Source organism: Manis javanica, chromosome 11, assembly GCF_040802235.1.
Source record: "Manis javanica isolate MJ-LG chromosome 11, MJ_LKY, whole genome shotgun sequence".
NCBI classification, from domain to species: domain Eukaryota; kingdom Metazoa; phylum Chordata; class Mammalia; order Pholidota; family Manidae; genus Manis; species Manis javanica.
The window spans coordinates 86,914,910-86,935,191 of NC_133166.1; the positions used below are offsets into that span (position 1 = coordinate 86,914,910).

The 20,282-nt window shown below is 35.9% G+C and overlaps 1 protein-coding gene across 10 annotated transcripts in view; it reads left to right on the forward strand.

Annotated features, from left to right (window-relative positions):
* The window catches only part of RASAL2 (RAS protein activator like 2), a 396,637-nt gene that overhangs the window by 260,276 nt on the left and 116,079 nt on the right, over positions 1-20,282 (forward strand). For 9 of the 10 annotated variants that reach the window (XM_037022379.2, XM_037022384.2, XM_037022380.2 and 6 more), the window contains one exon: positions 16,241-16,347. In XM_037022379.2, the coding sequence (XP_036878274.2) occupies positions 16,241-16,347 (107 nt within the window). Of the gene's footprint in view, positions 1-15,269; positions 15,445-16,240; positions 16,348-20,282 lie in introns of those variants that run through there. The other variant, XM_037022382.2, reaches the window with a different exon arrangement.

Consider the following 20,282-nt stretch of genomic DNA (forward strand, 5'->3'; position numbering starts at 1 on the left):
TGCAAAAAAAAATTTAACAAAAAATTTAAAAACCTTTACTTTTGGAAACTTTTAAAAATACTCATATGTAACTCTTTAATCAAAGAAGAAACAATGGAAATTATAAAATCTTTAGAATTATACATCGTGAAATAGTACATACCAGAACTTGTAGGCTGTTGCTAAAATAGTCATTAAGTGAAATTTACAGCCTTCAAATTTTATACTGAGGAGGAGAAAGGCTGAAAATTCATGATCTATTAGCATTCAACTCAACAAGTTAGAAAAAGAGAACAAACCCAAAGAAAGTTTAGGAAAAGAAATAATGAAGATAAGCAGATGATAATGAAATGGGAAACAGAAATAAATTTGATGGAATCAATAAAGCCAAGAGTAATTTCTTTAAAAAGTCCAATTAAAGTAGATAAAACTGTCAAGATTTGATCAAGGCAATAGAGAAAGCATGAATAAGCAATGTTTACAATGAAAAATGGGACACAATACAGAAAATCAGAGACATGAGAAATAGGAAACTATCATGAATACATTTATGATCATATATTTGAAAATGTAGAGGACATGGTTATTTTTAAAGAAAGATCTGATTTATTTAAATTGACTATAGAAGAAATAGTAAATGAAAGTAGGCATGTTATTTATCACCATTACTGAAACTGAAACAAAAATGAATTATAATCTACCTCCAATTATGGTTTGATATCTTGTACAGACAGCTTGACTTCTGAAAAATAATGAATACTGTATCATACTTGCATTAATATTTCCAATCAGTGATAATTCAGTTTTTCATCATGAATGACTGAATTGGCATTCTGGTATCTAAATAGAAAAACATACAAAAATTCTAACAACCATGCTAAAACCTAAGTGTGGCATTTGAATCTTTACTAAGTCCTACAGGTGGTCATGCTTTCCTTAGAATTTTTAAGTCATACATCCTTTGTTTAGGGGATGTCCTTACAAAAGAAAAAAAAAAGTTTTTTCAGAAAATTTAGGGAGGAGCAAATAAAAGTCTAAAGGAAAACACCCTGAACAGGTATCTAAAGAAAATGGAAATGAATATGAAGGTATCAAGACATAAACTTGGTTAATAGATATTTAAGTGTGCTTCTTAATAAAACCCAGAAATTTGTGAATTTTCAAATAGAAAGCCATATAGAAGGAAAAACCTCAAAACTAAACCTAATCTCCCATGAAGCTTATTTGTCAAAATCTGTATTATAGCTAAAGATTTAATTAACATAAAGAGAGAGTGATTTCCAAACTTGACTATATAGTACACTTTAATTCCATATGTGAATTAGAAATAATCAGAAATTTTATTAATAATTTAATTATGTATTAAGTTGAACCATATCAATTATTGATATTTTTTAACATCAAAAATGTCTATTTTATATGATCTGATGTATTTTTTAAAGGAGGAAAAAGAAGTGTCCAGACTATGCTGAATTATTTTTTCATTGTTTAGTTAAAATTTGTTACTAATTATTATCTTTTGTTTTATTTTAATACTCCCTACAGACAAGCAAGAATGGGTGAAAATGATTGATGGAAATACTGTGGGAGAGATATTTTAAATTGAGAGAATTACACTTACTAAAATTTGTTTTGTTGAAAATTTATACAAGATTACCATTATTCAAATCTTGTAGCATAAGACGCCAGTTGCAGAACACTATTGGACAGGAATACAGTTTGGTACCTGAAACTAGAGAACATATAATCAAGTAATATGAATTTTTATAAGCATATTAATTGGAAGTCAAAGAAAGATGAATAATTATTCCTGATTTTATAGAAATAGATGAATCGAAATTAGTATTGAATGTCAACTAAGATTTGGCAGGTATGTGGAAACCATTAGTAAAGACGGATGCAGGGGAATGATTATCATTAGTTTGCAATCTAAGATATCTAAGACAATTCGTCGGAGAATGTTGACAGAAAGAGTGACTGTAAGGAGGAGCCAGGTGATTTTTTTTCAATGCCTGACTGTCTACCTTAAGTTCTCTAGTAAGGTAATTACATCAAGAAAGTAATGTTTTAGGGAAACTAATCTGGTAATGGTTTTAAGCAGAGAGACAAGAATCAATGAGATCAGTTAGGAAGATCCTGCCATAATCTGCATGAGAAGAAAAAAAATCCTGGATTAGGGTGATAGATGATAATAGAAATAATGAAGCCAACACACAATTGGAAAAGAGACTTGGCAGTGTTTGGTGGCTAAAGTGGTACAACTCAATATCATAGGCTTCTCCCTTTTCTATTACCCTCATGAATGAGTGATGTCCAGTGTAAACATTTTTGTCTTTGTGCAGTGCCATATCCATATTTGGTCCTCAGTACATGATTCTCATCTTTATATTAGAAGCCCAAATATTTGTATGTGTTCAATACTTTCTACTAATGTCTGTTTTGGAATAAAAACCCAAACTACTCTTAAAACACCCTGGCATAATCAAGGACCAAATTTTTTTTTTAAGTTTTAAAGATGAAAAGAAAATCATGGTATGAACAATTTAAAGATTATGCCCACAATTATATGTGAAACATACTAATAATGAGAACATATCAAGTCAGTTATATGAAAAGTTTAGGTAAAAGTCTTAAAACACCTCTGTTAAATTAGAAGACACTGTCTTCCAGAGTTGAAGACAAAATGTTATTCACCAAAATGAAGCTGTCATAATAAGAAAATCTTACAAATATCTAGATTGCAATGCTCAAAACAGTCATTTTATGCTAAGCAATACTTACTTAATTACTTAATCTTTTAGAGATAGTTGTTTGTAAAACTTAAGATCCTTATGCTTTTTATCTATTTTTGTCTCCTAGAATTGGCCTAAGTGGTTACCTCTCCACTTAGGTGTACTGAAAATACTCTAAGAGAGATGGAAGGACAGGGTATCATTGTTATTGATCTAAGGCTTTATTTTTGTTTAACAATTTTAGGTTCACAGCAAACTTCAGAGGACAGTATAGAGAGTTCCCATATACCCCTGTCCCTGGACACACACAGCTTGTCCCACTATTAACATCCCCCACTGCAGTGGCACATTTATTACAGTTAATGAATCCACATCAACACATCATGGTCACCCAAAGTCCATAGTTTGTTTAGAGTAGGATTCATTCTTAATGATGTACATTCTGTAGGTCTGGACAAATGTTTAGTAACATGTATCCATTATTACAGTATCATCCAGAGTATTTTCACTGCCCTAAAAATTCTGTGCTCTACCTATTCATCCCTACCCCTATGGCCAGGATATTTTTTGGAGGGATTTTGGTAACTTTTTATTCAAGGAATTGGTACTGGGTATTTTTTTTTTGTTCTCATTAATCTACAATTACATGAAGAACATTATGTTTACTAGGCTCTCCCCTTCACCAACTTCCCCCCACAAAACCCATTGCAGTCACTGTCCATCAGCGTAGTAAGATGTCATAGAATCACTACTTGTCTTCTCTGTGTTGCACAGCCCCCCCCTTTCCCCCAACCCCCACATTATACATGCCAATCATAATACCCCCTTTCTCTTCCCCGCTCTTATCCCTCCCTACCCTCTCATTCTCCCCAGTCCCTTTCCCTTTGGTAGCTGTTAGTCCATTCTTCGGTTCTGTGATGCTGCTGCTGTTTTGTTCCTTCAGGTTTTCTTTGTTCTTATACTCCACGTATGACTGAAATCATTTGGTATTTGTCTTTCTCTGCATGGCTTATTACACTGAGCATAATACCATCTAGCTCCATCCATGTTGTTGCAAATTGTAGGATTTATTTTCTTCTTATGGCTGAATAATATTCCATTGTGTATATGTACCACATTTTCTTTATCCATTCATCTACTGATGGACACTTAGGTTGCTTCCATTTCTTGGCTATTGTAAATAGTGCTGCAATGAACATAGGGGTGCATATATCTTTTTCAAACTGGGCTGCTGCATTCTTAGGGTAAATTCCTAGAAGTGGAATTCCTGGGTCAAATGGTATGTCTATTTTGAGCATTTTGAGGAACCTCCATACTGCTTTCCACAATGTTGAACTAATTTACATTCCCACCAGCAGTGTAGGAGGGTTCCCCTTTCTCCACAACCTCGCCAACATGTGTTGTTTGTCTTTTGGATGGTGGCGATCCTTACAGGTGTGAGGTGATATCTCCTTATGGTTTTAATTTGCATTTCTCTAACGACTAGCAATGTGGAGCATCTTTTCATGTGTCTGTTGGCCATCTGAATTTCTTCTTTGGAGAACTGTCTGTTCAGCTCCTCTGCCCACTTTTTAATTGGATTATTTGGTTTTTGTTTGTTGAGGTGCATGAGCTCTTTATATATTTTGGATGTCAAGCCTTTATCGGAACTGTCATTTATGAATGAATATATTCTCCCATACTGTAGGGTTCCTTTTTGTTCTGTTGATGGTGTCCTTTGCTGTACAGAAGCTTTTCAGCTTGATGTAGTCCCACTTGTTCATTTTTGCTTTTGTTTCCCTTGCCCGGGGAGATATGTTCATGAAGAAGTCACTAATGTTTATGTCCAAGAGATTTTTGCCCATGTTTTTGTCTAGGAGTTTTATGGTTTCATGACTTACATTCAGGTCTTTGATCCATTTTGAATTTACTTTTGTGTATGGGGTTAGACAGTGATCCAGTTCCATTCTCTTACATGTAGCTGTCCAGTTTTGCCAGCACCATCTGTTGAAGAGACTGTCATTTCCCCATTGTATGTCCATGGCTTCTTTATCGTATATTAATTGACCATATATGTTTGGGTTAATGTCTGGAGTCTCCATTCTGTTCCACTGATCTGTGGCTCTGTTCTTGTGCCAGTACCAAATTGTCTTGATTACTGTGGCTTTGTAGTGAGCTTGAAGCTGGGGAGTGAGATCCCCCCCACTTTATTCTTCTTTCTCATGATTGCTTTGGCTATTTGGGGTCTTTGGTGTTTCCATATGAATTTTTGAACTATTTGTTCCAGTTCATTGAAGAATGCAGTTGGTAATTTGGTAGGGATTGCATCAAATCTATATATCGCTTTGGGCAGGATGGCCATTTTGACGATATTAATTCTTCCTAGCCTAGAGCATTGGATGAGTTTCCATTTGTTAGTGTCTTCTTCAATTTCTCTTAAGAGTGTATTATAGTTTTCAGGGTATAGGTCTTTCACTTCTTTGGTTAGGTTTATTCCTAGGTATTTTATTCTTTTTGATTCAATTGTAAACGAAATTGCTTTCCTGATTTCTTTTTCTATTGGTTCATTGTTAGTGTATAGGAAAGCCACAGATTTCAGTGTGTTCATTTTGTACCCTGCAACTTTGCTGTATTCCGATATCAGTTCTAGTAGTTTTGGAGTGGAGTCTTTAGGGTTTCTTATGTACAATATCATGTCATCTGCAAATAGTGAGTTTAACTTCTTCTTTACCTATCTGGATTCCTTGTATTTCTTTCTTTTGTCTAACTGCCATGGCTAGGACCTCCAGTACTATGTTAAATAACAGTGGGGAGAGTGGGCATCCCTGTCTTGTTCCCGATCTCCAAGGAAAAGCTTTCAGCTTCTCGCTGTTCAGTATGTTAGCTGTGGGTTGATCATATATGGCCTTTATTATGTCGAGGTACTTGCCCTCTATACCCATTTTGCTGAGAGTTTTTATCATGAATGGATGTTGAATTTTGTCGAATGCTTTTTCAGCATCTATGGAGATATCATGTGGTTTTTGTCCTTCTTTTTGTTTATGTGGTGGATGATGTTGACAGATTTTTGAATGTTGTACAATCTTTGCATCCATGGAATGAATCCCACTTGGTCGTGTTGTATGATCCCTTTGATATATTTTGAGTTTGGTTTGCTAATATTTTATTGAATATTTTTGCATCTACGTTCAACAGGGATACTGGTCTGTAATTTTCTATTTTGGTGGGGTCTTTGCCTGGTTTTGGTATTAGGGTGATGTTGGCTTCATAGAATGTGTTTGTGTGTATTCCCTCCTCTTCTATTTTTAGGAAAACTTTTAGGAGAATGGATATTAGATGTCTTCTCTGTATGTCTGATAAAATTCCAAGGTAAATCCATCTGGCCCAGGGGTTTTGTTCTTGGGTAGTTTTTTGATTAACACTTCAATTTCTTTGCTGGTAATTGGTTTGTTTATATTTTGTGTTTCTTCCTTGGTCAGTCTTGGAAGGTTGTATTTTTCTAGGAAGTTGTCCATTTCTTCTAGGTTTTCCAGCTTGTTGGCATATAGGTTTTCATAGTAGTCTTTAATAATTGCTTGTATTTCTGTGGAGTCTGTCATGATTTTTCCATTCTCGTTTCTGATTCTGTTGATGTGTGTTGATTCTCTTTTTCTCTTAATAAGTTTGGCTAGAGGCTTATCTATTTTGTTTATTTTCTCAAAGAACCAGCTCTTGGTTTCATTGATTTTTTTTCTATTGTTTTATTCTTCTCAATTTTGTTTACTTCTTCTCTGATCTTTATTATGTCCCTCCTTCTGCTGAATTTAGGCCTCGTTTGCTCTTTTTCCAGTTGTGATAATTGTCATATTAGACTATTCTTTTGGGATTGTTCTTCCTTCTTTAAGTATACCTGGATTGCTCTATACTTTCCTCTTCAGACTGCTTTCGCTGCGTCCCACAGAAGTTGGGGCTTTGTGTTGTTGTTGTCATTTGTTTCCATATATTCCTTGATCTCTATTTTAATTTGTTCATTGATCCATTGATTATTTAGGAGCATGTTGTTAAGCCTCCATGTGTTTGGGAGCCTTTTTGTTTTGTTTGTACAATTTATTTCTAGTTTTACACCTTTGTGGTCTGAAAAGTTGATTGGTAGAATTTCAGTATTTTGGGATTTACTGAGGCTCCTTTTGTGGCCTAGTATGTGGTCTATTCTGGAGAATGTTCCATGTGCTCTTGAGAAGAATGTATATCCTGTTGCTTTTGGATGTAGAGTTCTATAGATGTCTATTAGTTCCATCTGTTCTAGTGTGTTGTTCAGTGCCTCCGTGTCCTTACTTATTTTCTGTCCAGTAGATCTATCCTTTGGAGTGAGTGGCGTGTTGAAGTCTCCTAAAATGAATGCATTTCATTCTGTTTCCTCCTTTAGTTCTGTTAGTATTTGTTTCACATATGCTGGTGCTCCTGTGTTGGGTGCATATGTATTTATAATGGTTATATCCTCTTGTTGGACTGAGCCCTTTATCATTATGTAATGTCCTTCTTTATCTCTTGTTACTTTCTTTGTTTTGAGGTCTATTTTGTCTGATACTAGTACTGCAACAGCTACTTTTTTCTCCCTGTTGTTTGCATGAAATATCTGTTTCTATCCCTTGACTTTTAGTCTGTGCATGTCTTTGGGTTTGAGGTGAGTTTCTTGTAAGCAGCATTTAGATGGGTCTTGCTTTTTTATCCATTCTATTACTCTGTGTCTTTTGATTGGTGCATTCAGTCCATTTGCATTTAGGGTGACTATTGGAAGATATATACTTATTGCCATTGCAGGCTTTAGATTCGTGGTTATCAAAGGTTCAAGGTTAGCTTGTTTAGTATCTTACTGTCTCACTTAACTCACTTATTGAGCTGTTGTAAACACTGGTGATTCTTTATTTCTCTCCCTTCTTATTCCTCCTCCTCCATTCTTTATATGTTGGTTGTTTTATTCTGTGCTCTTTTGTGTTTCCTTTAACTGCTTTTGTGGGTAGTTGATTTTATTTTTTGCTTTTAGTTGATATTTGGTTGGTCTGCTTTCTTTGCTGTGATTTTATTTTCTCTGGTGACATCTATTTAGTCTTAGGAGTGCTCCCATCTAGAGCAGTCCCTCTAAAATACCCTGTAGAGGTGGTTTGTGGGAGACAAATTCCCTCAACTTTTGCTTGTCTGGGAATTGTTTAGTCCCTCCTTCATATTTAAGTGATAATTGTGCTAGATACAGTATTCTTGGTTCAAGGCCCTTCTGTTTCATTGCATTAAATATATTATGCCATTCTCTTCTGTCCTGTAAGGTTTCTATTGAGAAGTCTGATGATAACCTGATGAGTTTTCCTTTGTAGTTGACCTTTTTCCTCTCTCTATCTGCCTTTAAAACGCTGTCTTTGTGTAATGGGGTTTGTGGGCGGGGACTTGGTGAAGGGGGGAGTCTAGTAACCATAATGTTCTTCATGTAATTGTAGATTAATGATAATAAAATGAATAAAAATAAATAAAATAAAAAAAAGGATTTAAGACATCTGAAAAAAACAAAAAAACAAAAAAACTCTGTCCTTTCCTTGATTTTTGCCATTTTAATTATTATGTGTCTTGGTGTTGTCCTCCTTGGGTCCCTTCTTTTGGGAGTTCTGTGTACTTCTGTGGTCTGATCGATTATTTCCTCCCCCAGTTTTGGGAAGTTTTCGGCAATTATTTCTTCAAAGACACTTTCTATCCCTTTTTCTCTCCCTTCTTCTTCTGGTACTCCTATAAATGTGGATATTGTTCCTTTTGGATTGGTCACACAGTTCTCTTAATATTGTTTTATTCCTGGAGATCCTTTTATCTCTCTCTGCATCAGCTTCTATGCATTCCTGTTCTCTGGTTTCTATTCCATCAATGGCCTCTTGCATCTTATCTATTGTGCTTATAAATCCTTCCAGAGATTGTTTCATTTCTGTAATCTCCCTCCGGAGGTCATTCCTTAGCTCTTGTTTATTTCTCTGCAGCTCTGTCAGCATGGTTATGACCTTTATTTTGAATTCTTTTTTTTAGGAAGACTGCTGTATCTCCTTCTCAGGGGTTTTCTCTGTTAGTCTGGTCTGGATCAAATTCTTCTGCCTTTTCATGGCCATAGAGGTAGTTGTGGGGAGCTGACATGTGTGACGGCTGGGAGAACGTCCCTTCTTGCTGGTTTGTGGCCTCCCTCTCCTGGGAGAACAGCGACCTCTAGCAGCTTGTGCTAGGCAGCTGCAGGCAGATGGGTTTCTGATTCTTGCCGCGAGGCTGTGGAGTTAAGCTCTCGGTTGCTATGGAGTTAAGCCCCGCGTTTGCTATGGGCGTGGCCTGCCTCAGGCCGTTGTTCCGATATTGCAGAGCCAAGTCGGAGGAGAAACGGCCGGCGGCTTTTTTTCTCTGTGAGGCTACCAACCTTTGCTGCTGCCCAGGGGGTTGGGGCACCTGGAGTTCCCAGCTACTGGGCTGATTGCGTGGGGGCGCTTCCATCCAGCTGTGGGGCTCCTGTCCCTTTAATATTTTCAAAGGGCACTCACTTTTCTTTTGGCTACGGGGACTGGCTCACCGGTCTTAGTGTCCTGTTTCCATAGTATCTAGCACCCCACCATTGCGGATGGCTAGGGCTGGGTGTTCAGCAGTCCTTGTCTCCCACTCCCTCCCGCTCCTTTTCCTCTCCTCCCGCTGGGAGCTGGGGTGAGGGGCGCTTGGGTCCCTCCGGGCTGGAGCTTGTATCTTACCCCCTTGGCGAGGCGCTTGGTTCTCGCAGATGTGGCTGTGGTCTGGCTGTTGTCCTGTGTCTTCTGGTCTATCTTTTCGAAGCGTTGTGTCTGTTGTATTTTCAAAAATATATATGGTTTTGGGAGTAGATTTCCACTGCTCTACTCACATTGCCATCCTCGCTCCACCAGTAGTGGGTATTTTTTGTAACTTGTTTCCTTTTTTGCTTGAATTTTTTCACCATTACATTGAATAAGTAACCTTTTTACGTTTTCACCCCATTGTCCCTCTCCACACCTTTATTTCTTGAGTATAATATTCTCACTAGCATCAGTATTCCAGGATTGAAGGTTTTCTTTGATGGGTTTTGTTTGCAGTAAATTATCCCTCAAAGAGTATGATTTAATTCTGTTTAAAATATGAAGTATTATGTGCATATTGTTAAAGTTCTTTGATTTATTTTTAGGAAGAAGTAAGAAAGTTAGAGTACTTGATTATTTCTAATTTTTTTGCCATTACAGCCCATTATACAAATACAGGGAGAATAGGATAGCATGCATGGTGGTTGAAAGAACAGGCTCTGGATCCAGACAGCGTGGGTTTCAATCCTGATTCTGCCCTTCACCAGCTGTGCAAACGTGGGCAGAGTAATAGAACATCTCCTTGTTTCCTTATCTGTGAAATGGGGATATTAATTCCAATTCCAGAGAATTGTTGTGAGGGTTAAAGAGATAACTTACATAAAACACTTAGCAAGTAATAAGGAATAATAAATTATAGTTTGGTATTGCAGTTGTCCTTGTTATGTTCTTATTATTATTAAGGTACCTGCTTGTTTTCACTAAGAAGCAAAAACATGCTTTGAATTTGAAACTTAAGATACCGTGTAAACATCCCTGAGCTGTTTTCTTAGCCTCTCTGCTAGAAAGTGTTATTTGCACTAAAACTATACTATCTCATCCAATATCATCCTGTGAAGCTCTGAGTTGAAGAAATAGAATGCTTGCAGGTGTCCAGAGTCCTTGACCAGTGAGAAATATGTACTCCTATTGTATTTATCAGAGTTTTTTTAAAAAAATAACAATAATAGAAAAAAAATTATTGAAGTAAAGAAAAGGTAGGGAGCCTGGGTGGCTTTACTATCTGAGATTTCACCACATTTCTGTACTTAACCACCAATTCATATGTATTGTAGTAAGTGTCTAGGGCATGCAAACTTGAAAGGACAACCGGTTTGAGTGAAGGATGGCAATTTTAGAGATACAAATTGAATGAGTTAAAGTGGCTTTGGAATTTCAGAGCAGCTGAATGCTCTGTCAGTGCATAGACTTTTAAGCAGTAAAAGTGGGATACCACAGAAAATGTCCTGAAAATCAGATGGATGAAGTATAAAATGCTATGGTGTTATCAATTCTATAAATGTAGTGTAATTTTCTTCTCTTTGCTCTTGTCATATTTTTTCCTTAACAAGAATGTTCTCTACCTTTAAGTTCTTTAAGTTCCCATTACCTTTAGGAGCCCTACAACAAGAAGTATGAAATTTCATTTTCTTAAAGCCTTTTTTCTTTCATGTTTTGCCATTTTTTATTGAAGCCCCTCTTTACTGAAGAGATACAAACCCATTTCCTAGCACTATTCCTTTCTTTCTATTCTATTTCTTAAATGTCTTCTTTGCCTCTTATGGAAGAAGAATTCTCCTAATTTAGAATTCAGAGCATGGAGAGTGAAGTTGTTCACTTTTCTCATTCATTAATACCTTGAGCCTTTGACATATCCTATCCTATTCATTGTTTTCATTGTTTACACAATATAGGAGAAAATAGATGATAGTGAAGCTGGTACATCGCAGTCACTGAAATTTCATTGGCTTTGAATTTGTGCACAAACTTAGTTTGGTGTTTATTCAGTTTTCTGCCATGCTTTGCTGAAATGTTTATTCTTTAAAAAGGCTTTTGAAGTGAACTGAAAAATTCCCATTTTGAGAATAATATTAGAACACTGGTTTCCTAAATACTGAAAGTATTAAAGGGGCCTGTAAATAATTATAATTGGCAGAGCATTCATACTCATTCATGTTTTATAATTCTGTACACAAAATTACTAGGAATTGGCTTGGGTTGCATTAATATGAAGTATTTAGGCATACTATATATGCCAAACTGACTACATCTGTGAAAATATGATATTTTTCTGGTCTGTCATAACTAAAGAACTTTGCTGTGAGAAGGCTATTTTGGTTCCTTATATCATTGTCCACCAATTTAAAACTCTATGAATATCTTTATACATTTTGTTTATCTTTTGGGTTGAATTTTTTTAAATTACTTCCACACTGGTTATTTCCTTCTTTTACATTTTGCCCCCACCCTCCTCAAAGAGAGTAAAAGTTGTTACTACCTCAGGGGCTGTCCCAAGGATTAAGTAAGGTAGATACTAGACCTAGTGCATATTAGAACATAACAGACACTCAATTTCAGCAAAAATTGTCATAAAAATATTTCTGTCCTTGACAAATTATTCATAAAAGAGGTGCTTAAATAACTTACCTTTTTCTCTTAGAAAAAGAAAGTAATTTTGAATCATTTTCTCTACTTTTTTTTTTAACTATGGTAACTAATTCCAAAAGTGGTAGACATCAGTAGTCATGACATTTTTAGCTATTATTTATGTTAGGTATATGCATATATGACATGATGGTATATGAACCTTCGTCAAATGTGATTGAACAAAAATAAACGTTTTGATACTTAGAGATATTTGGCCATAATGACATTGTATAACAGATAACCTTTCTCACTTAAGATATTTTCAGAGGCTTTCAGAACCTAACTTCAGTTGATATGATAAACTCTGTTTTACCCTTTACTCTATTTCCAAACATTATAATATTCCAGAATTGTTTCAGTCACATTCATTATGCAAAATCCTGAGAAGAAAATCATTAAGAAAGTGTCAGTAAGTGTATCAATGTAGGGTTTCTATGTGACTTGTACATTTTGGTGAAGTGTATTGGACCAGGTGGTTTTTCATTTGCAGAGTAAAAGCTAAAGTCTTTACTCATAGGCCTACAAAGCTTATGTGATCTGAACACACCTGAACCAGTTCCTCTCAGGCTTTTTTGCCATTATTTGTCATCCCACTCACTAACAGCTAATCCCGTTGGCCTCGCTGCTGTACTTTAGCCTAGAAGCCTTGTGTTGGTTTCCCTGTATGCTGGCTTTCTCACTTCTTTAAGTATTGGCTCTCACTTCACCTTTTCAATGCAACTACCTATTCACTGTAATTTCTATAGTGAAATCAGTATATCTCTTCATCTCCCTTACACTGTCCTGCTTTTTTTTTCCTCCTTGAAACACGTTTTGACATTTGCTTCCTAGTAAGTGACTAAAGGCAGTATGTTGAAAAAATGATGTTATAATACTACAATTTCGGTTTAGAGAGTGTTTTTTCCAAAAAGTTACTTTTGCATCCAAGCATATAAATAAATTCATTCATCTTCTCTTCATCTCTGGTTAATCTGAATAACCCAGTTTATTAATGAAGACCAGAGCAGGAAATGTGAAATGGCTTACACAGAATCACACAGAAAGTTGGTGGAGCTCCTAAGAAAAACACCCAAATGTTCTCTTTGTTCAATGCGTAATCCTGTGTAGAACTGTATTGGAGGTTATCTCTCCTTATTAGAAGTTCTCACCTCATCTCAGTTCATACCCAAATGGCAAAGGAAATCAAGAGATAAAATTTAACCAGGCTTTTTATAACTTCTTTTTTGCTTTTCAAAAATCTGAAGATGAAAAGTATTATTTTTAGAGGATGAGAAAGTGGACAAAAAGTTTCAGACTGTTATCTTCTGAACAATATTATAAGTCTCTTGTCTCAGTCTAGAGAGCAAGCATATTTTAAAATGACTAATTAAATATTGTGTCTATGGAAGGAACAATAACTTTTACAGCAGGTGAAAATAATGTGATAGAATGTAGGATGGGTCTGGGTAGGGAAGCGAGCTAATTTTGGCCTACTGGAACTAGTAGAGATTTTCCTTCCAACTCAGCAGAAATGTAGCTTTAAGAGCGTAGTGGCAGCTTTCCTTTCAGCTTGGAGATTTAAAGTTAAAGGTAACTGGACCAGTTTAATATGCAGGCCTGCCTGTGACCAATCCAGCAAGTTGTTCATTCTGTTCTTGCTGACGCTACTACCCTGCTTCTAAGTGGATGTTGGCTCTTGGGGTTTATGTTCTCTCAGCTTTAAAATAGTTATGAATCTTCTGAGAACTAAAACCTGGATATTTAGAGACCTTTTCTTTATGAGCAGACAAATTGCACTGTTGAAGGGGCTGAGAAAGTGAAGAAGGGTAGACGCCTTCCTCTGATCATTAGTTGATTTAGCTGACCCCATTTCCTTTCTTTTCCCTCTTTAGTGGCGGTTGTTCAAACTTTAGGAATAATTTAATTTCTTTTTTTTTTCGAGCCCACTAACATTCTTTAAGCTATGTAAAAGTTGTGAGTTTTTTTTCATGATATAGAAAGAGAATCTAAAAGAAAATAAATTCAAGTAACATATATGTTAGAGCTTGGAATATGGTTGTTCATTTTAGCCAATATAATTTCAAATAGTTAAAAGCACTGAAATGTATTTGTTTAATGAGTTCACATGCCTGAAAACTAAAATTAGATGTTTGGGAGAATGTGAGGAAATAAGTTTCAATTTTTCCCCTGAGCCACAGCCTTGCAAATTAAGGATCATTTTATCCTTGCTAATGGTACTAGATCATTTTATCCTTGCTAATAGAATTAATTTTTCTCCCAATTTAGTTTCTCCATCAATTATTCAGAAATTAAAGTTTATTATATTGTAATAATCAAATGTATCTTCTAATTAGAGGTAATTTTCAGAGGAAAGATGAGATTTTCTTCTACCTTTACCACCCTTCCTCCCCACTGCCTGCCCCTCATAAAGAATTGCCTAGCTTGGATAATCACTTTAAAGTCATGTTCCTGAAGTTTGAAGGTCTTGTTGTTCAATGTGCTTTGACAAATTAATTTGTTTAAATTCAGTGCTTTGTGCCATTTCCATGAATTTTAGCTAATTATACTGCCATATTTTTTTTTTAGAAATGTGCATTAGAAGTCATGTGTGCCTAATTCTGAAAATGGCTTTGTACATTAAGGCTCATTTAACCACTGATGGTTAGAAAGAATTTGAGAGACTTAAAGTTATTGGTTATAATTTTAAAACACATTAATAGCCTGGAATTTTGCTGTACTACAGGCATATAAGATGTTATGTTGTCAACCCCTCAGTCATTAGGAATGTGCAATTTGGCTTATGTCTTACTGGTTAAGATGTCACAGAGAAGATATATTTAGTCCTAGAAAGAAAATCAGTGTCCAGCATGCAAAGACAGTAATAGACTAAACACTTCCAGGTGGATTTTCATAGGAGGGATTGATTTGTGTGCATTACTGGGTCTGTGTAAAATGGTGTCCTTTTGGCACTAGCTGAATATAAATTTCAGTAAATGTTTTTTCTTGCTGCAGGTTCGTGTAATACAGTTCAGTTTTCTGTAACTGAGGGAAGGCAGCGGCTGGGAGTCTGCTAATAGCCTGAAAGTAACTAATGAGGATGTGCAGTCTGAAGGATTGATTGAATAGCTGCAGTCCTGTGTGTTTCTTTCTCGCTTGCTCTCTCTGCAAGCTGTAGAGAAGGAGGGGGAAGAGCAAGACACAGGGAGGGAGCGAGAGAAAAAAACGCTTTCTCTTAAGTGGAAGTAGCACGGATCCCAAGGGCTAGGAGGCCAGAAATGCAAGTTTAAATTGCATCTATCTTTTAAAGGGAGAACAGCAGGAATCAAAATGTCAGTCTCCGGAGTCACGATTTACTCCTTATTTTTTAAGATCTGGAAGATAACACAGAATACTTTTTTTAGGATGTGTTTTTTTTTTTCTTGTTCATGTTGAGATTATCTAATGTTATCTGAGAAGCTGGATTCCTTTATGTCTGTCAGTTGAAGTGGAGATGGGAAACAGTTGTGATAAAGGTATAATATGTATATATCTGTCATCTGTGTGTGTGTGTGTATGTGCATATATATGCATATATATATCACTGAAAATTTGTTTTGTAACCTTAATGTAATATAGTAATAGTAATTAATTTGGATAATATCATGTCGATGTTTCTGCAAAATCCAAAGCTTATTAGGTCAGTTTGAACAGATTTAGGATTCCAGAGGAAGATCTTAGTAAGGTTATATTGCCAGAACAAGGAGAAGCTCATCTATTTTTGTATCTGCATAGGCATATATGTTATTTTACCCCAGCAGCAGCAGCTTTCTGTCTTCTCATGGCCCTTTGGTTGCAGTCTGGTGAATCACCTTATCTGCACATAATTGAACTTTGACCTTTGCACACACCATCCAATCATGTGCAACACAAGACTATATTTTGTTCACTAGAGTATCAAAGATTACACTGGATTCTTTTAATTCCTATATTGCTAACAAAGTAGATTCATACACCATGAGATGCAAATATTAAGTGAATTTACAGATATTAAACATAGCTCGGAGGAAATTGCTATTTGTAATTTCCTATGTGCACAGATAGATATAAGCTGTCATGTTAAAGCAGATTATCTTAACTCTGACAAAGTCTCCCTAGTGTCTTGATAGTTCAGACACCACAAAGATAGAGAGAAATTGTGTGGAGTAAGAATGTAATGCACCTTTAAAGAAAACTGATTTTTTTGTGGGTGGGGGTAAGCAGTAATTTTACAATTTAGTGGAAGATCCTAAATTTTGGGCTCTTAATGATGTTTGTTTCTTTCTTTTTCAGAGGTGCCGGCAGAAAGGTCCCCCCGCAGACGGAGTATCTCAGGGACCAGTACATCAGAGAAACCCAACTCCATGGATACTGCAAATACCTCACCCTTCAAAGTACCAGTAAGGGTTTTCCTTTTCTTCTTAGAGTTAGAGATAGTTGCTAAAGAATCAAAACACTTTGCTCCTCAAGAATTTCTTTCCAATATTAAGCTTAAAGGACTGAGTTGTATATACATTCATTTATGTAGATTAAAACTGTGGCTAATGTCCACTATTTTCAGTATAAGGTTTGTTAGGTTTTAGGGACTGTTATTTTCACTTGTGGGATATTTCTAAACTATGTAATGGAATACATTGAATTAAAATTCCTCTGAACTCTAGAGTGTAAATCTTTGCAGGATGTCCTCTTATCAAGTAACTGGCTAAAGTCTATCACAATTCTCATGATAGGTGCTGGTGGGATTCTTTTTTTAGAGAAAGGATGGGGGATATGATTTTTTTTTTTAATTTTCCAGACCTAGAACATAAGCAGAGAATGATGAGAGCAAGGTATCAAAGAATTAGACAGTTGTGAATTCTAATCCTGAAACCTGGCCTGTTCTTTGCTTAAGCCACCTTTCAGATGATGATCTAAGTGTTTAAGAAATAGGCTGGAAGAAATGCCCTAGTTTAAATACTCCTTAAACTGATAAGGCAGTACCAAGTGTCGGTATTAAGTGCAAAAGAATGCTGAGATGGAAAGGCAGTAAATGATCAGGTCAGCTGACCACCAGTTGCAGGCCTGGTTTGGACCTTTCTTTATTTACTGAATAAAAATTAAAGTTCTTAATCATACCATTTTATCAAAATTCACTGTTTTTAAACTTGAAGAGAATTACTTCCATGAAGCTGTTCATTATTGTAGGTACAATGGAAATCAGTAGTATAAAGCAGAAATAGACTTTTCTATTGAGAAAAAAATATTTTTTCTTTTAATTCAGTCAAGTTAATATGTTGTATTCTGTATTTATTTATGTAGTACAATACTTTTTCTTTTTAAGTTGGGGTGACCTTTTAAGTAGAACTGATATTTTGAGATACAGAAGCTGGCATTTATTTAAAGTTAACTGAAATGAATGTTTACTTTGGATTAACACTAAGGAGCAAGATTTCCCCTTACTGTATCCCAGTACTTCTTAGAGTTTGTGGTTATCTGTTACTGTGGCATCTTTCAAATTTTTATAAAGTGTCTTATTTTTAAATATAACAACTAAATATTGGATTAATATTCTAAGCAAGTTATGACAGGAGTTTTAAACTATCAGATTTATGCCTTTTACTAAATTTCTTTGTTCCATAAACATGCTACCTATTTAAATCTTTTCTTTTTCTCACAAATGGAAAAAGCATTTTTTCCTCTCCCCTTCTTGTTTTCTTGGTGAGATAGAAATCAAATATACTGAACCTAACTCTCCATATGCAGAGTCTGGTGAATAGGATTGAGTTAGAATTTGAAGTTTTCATACCATCATGCTAGAAAGGACTGGTGAATTCTTAAAAAAAAATTTTTTAAGTTAATAACTGAAGAAGAATATCCCTTTGTAGTATGGTAACATTAAGTACCTCCTATATTGAATCTGAAGTTCATGGTGAGCTTTTAAAATTTTAATTAATTAGGAACAACAGTTTTCACTTAGATTTAAATAACAAGGTGAGCAGCTAATTTAAGGTTTGTCTTAATAATTCTTGAGTAAAAGTAGTGAACCAATGATGCTTATATGTGGAAGGCTAGTACTACTTACAAACCACTCACACAGTTGTTATTCTTCTGACAATCTCAGCACCTCATGGATTTAGAAATACTGAGGCAAAGAATGGGCTTCTGATGACTAGCAAATTGCAGTCACAAAATCCATGCCCTTAGCTCTCCAGGAAAATTTAACCATTCACAAGACCTCACCTATATGGTTATTTGAAAAATAACCATCAGAACACACTGATTACAATTTTAAAAAGACAGTGACTTAGAAGGAGGAGGCAGAGAAAATGAAAAGCAAGGAGTCATAAACACAACCTGAATCCACTTAGGATAAAGGCAAATGGCCTTATATTTACCTGTATTCCTTAAGAGTTACCATGGTATCACTTGATGGATGGTACACAGTACAGTAATTGTCATTGGTAATAATGATCCTGAATCATCAAGAAAAAGTGAAATTCTATTTGTTGTGCTGGCTTTTTAAAAAAGTGGAACTTTGGCATACATATGGCATGATACATATCCATAGAGAATATTTAACATCTTAAAGATACATGATGCTCATAAAACTTGTTATCTAGAAATATCTGATTTGTGCTGTATTTTATTCCTTGATAATGGCTGGATAAATAATTTATATTCTTTTAAGAGAAACCAAAATATGCTGGCTGATTGAGGTGCTGCAGTACTTGAATGTCTGTGGAAGTACATTGTATTTTAAAAATTTCCATATAATACTAACAGCTAATGTGACACACATCACTTAAATGTATTGCCGATAAGAAGTATGTCTAGTTTTCAGAACAGCAGAAAATATTTTTGTAATTAACATCACAATGTATTCTGAATATGGGAAAGCAGTACAAAAAGGAACCAAACCTTGAGAAACTTAACTTGTTATTACTATACAGTATCTCAAAGGTCATTTCCATGTTCACTTTATGAAGCAGTAGAAGTGAGATTTAAGCCTAAGTACTTGTGGCTCTGGGATTAGGTGTCTTTACTGTGTGAACAGCATATTCACTACTCATCAGGTGGATCCAAAAAGGAGCTAGTAGTGGACTCTCCAAAAGGGCCTCATTCTTCCTAGCTCCATTTTCAGGCTTACTGAGAGCAGATGAAACAGGTTTTAGCAAGCCTTCACTGAAATTATTGACAATGACACACTTATTGAGCACTTATTTTAGGCAAAGTATTGGTAATTCACCAATTATTAATACTTCTTGGCACTCTATTTGGTACAGGGAAAACAGAAATGAACACAACAGAATTTTCCACTCTCAGAGAACTTACGTCTATAGCAAGAGACAGAAAAATGACCAGATTCCCAAGGAGGTAGAAAACACGTAACACAGGGGTTTAACAATGCACCATGTAAGCTGAGGCTTTGCCGGGGAGTCAAGGGCTGAATAAAAATAATTGACAGGGGAGGAAGAGCATTCCAGACTGAGGGACCAGCATTTTAGAAAGATACACTTCATAAGGTGACTGATGGTTCCAGAGGATGTAAGAAGGGTTCAGTGAGGCAGGAATTGAAAAGTATGTAGGCAAAAATGGCAAGAGAGAAGGCTGGAGAGATAGGTTGGGGCAAGACTGTGAGGTTTGTTTGTCAAGCTTAACTATATACATATATATATATATAGCTGGTCACTAAAGCATTAGAGATTTCTTTATTGAAATGTTTGTCTTGGCTGCAAAGCTAAACCAAGTTGTATAAATACTGTGCAGTATTGGTAACTTACTTGACTCTTCCTCAAGTGACACTTTTTCCTCTTGCTGTCTCTATTTCAATTCAGGATGGATAGGTAGGTAAGGTGCTGTCATTCCATAGAAGGCCAGCCCCGCACCCACCCCTGGCTATCAGCTGACACTACTGATAGTTCTAGAGTAGTGGTTAGCCTTAGGAAGACCCAGGAGAATCCAGTGGGTAACAGTTGCTTATATCCTGCTGACTGCTGTTAGCTAAGGCAGAAAGGAGCCAAGGAGTAATTATAGTAGTGAGGCCAAAGAAGGGAGGCCCAAAACTTTTTGTTTGTTTGTTTGTTTTATTAAGGTATTGTAGATATACAATCTTATTAAGGTTTTCACATGAGCAACATTGTGATTACTACATTCACCCATATTATCAAGTCTCCCACACACACACCCTTGCAGTCACTGTCCATCAGTGTCATAAGATGCTATAGAGCCACCACTTCTCTGTGCTATACTGCCTTTCCTGTGACCACCCCCCTACATTATGTGTGCTACTCATAATGCCCCTAAATCCCCTTCTCCCTCCCTCCCAACCCCACTCCTGACCCCCTTCCCTTTAGTA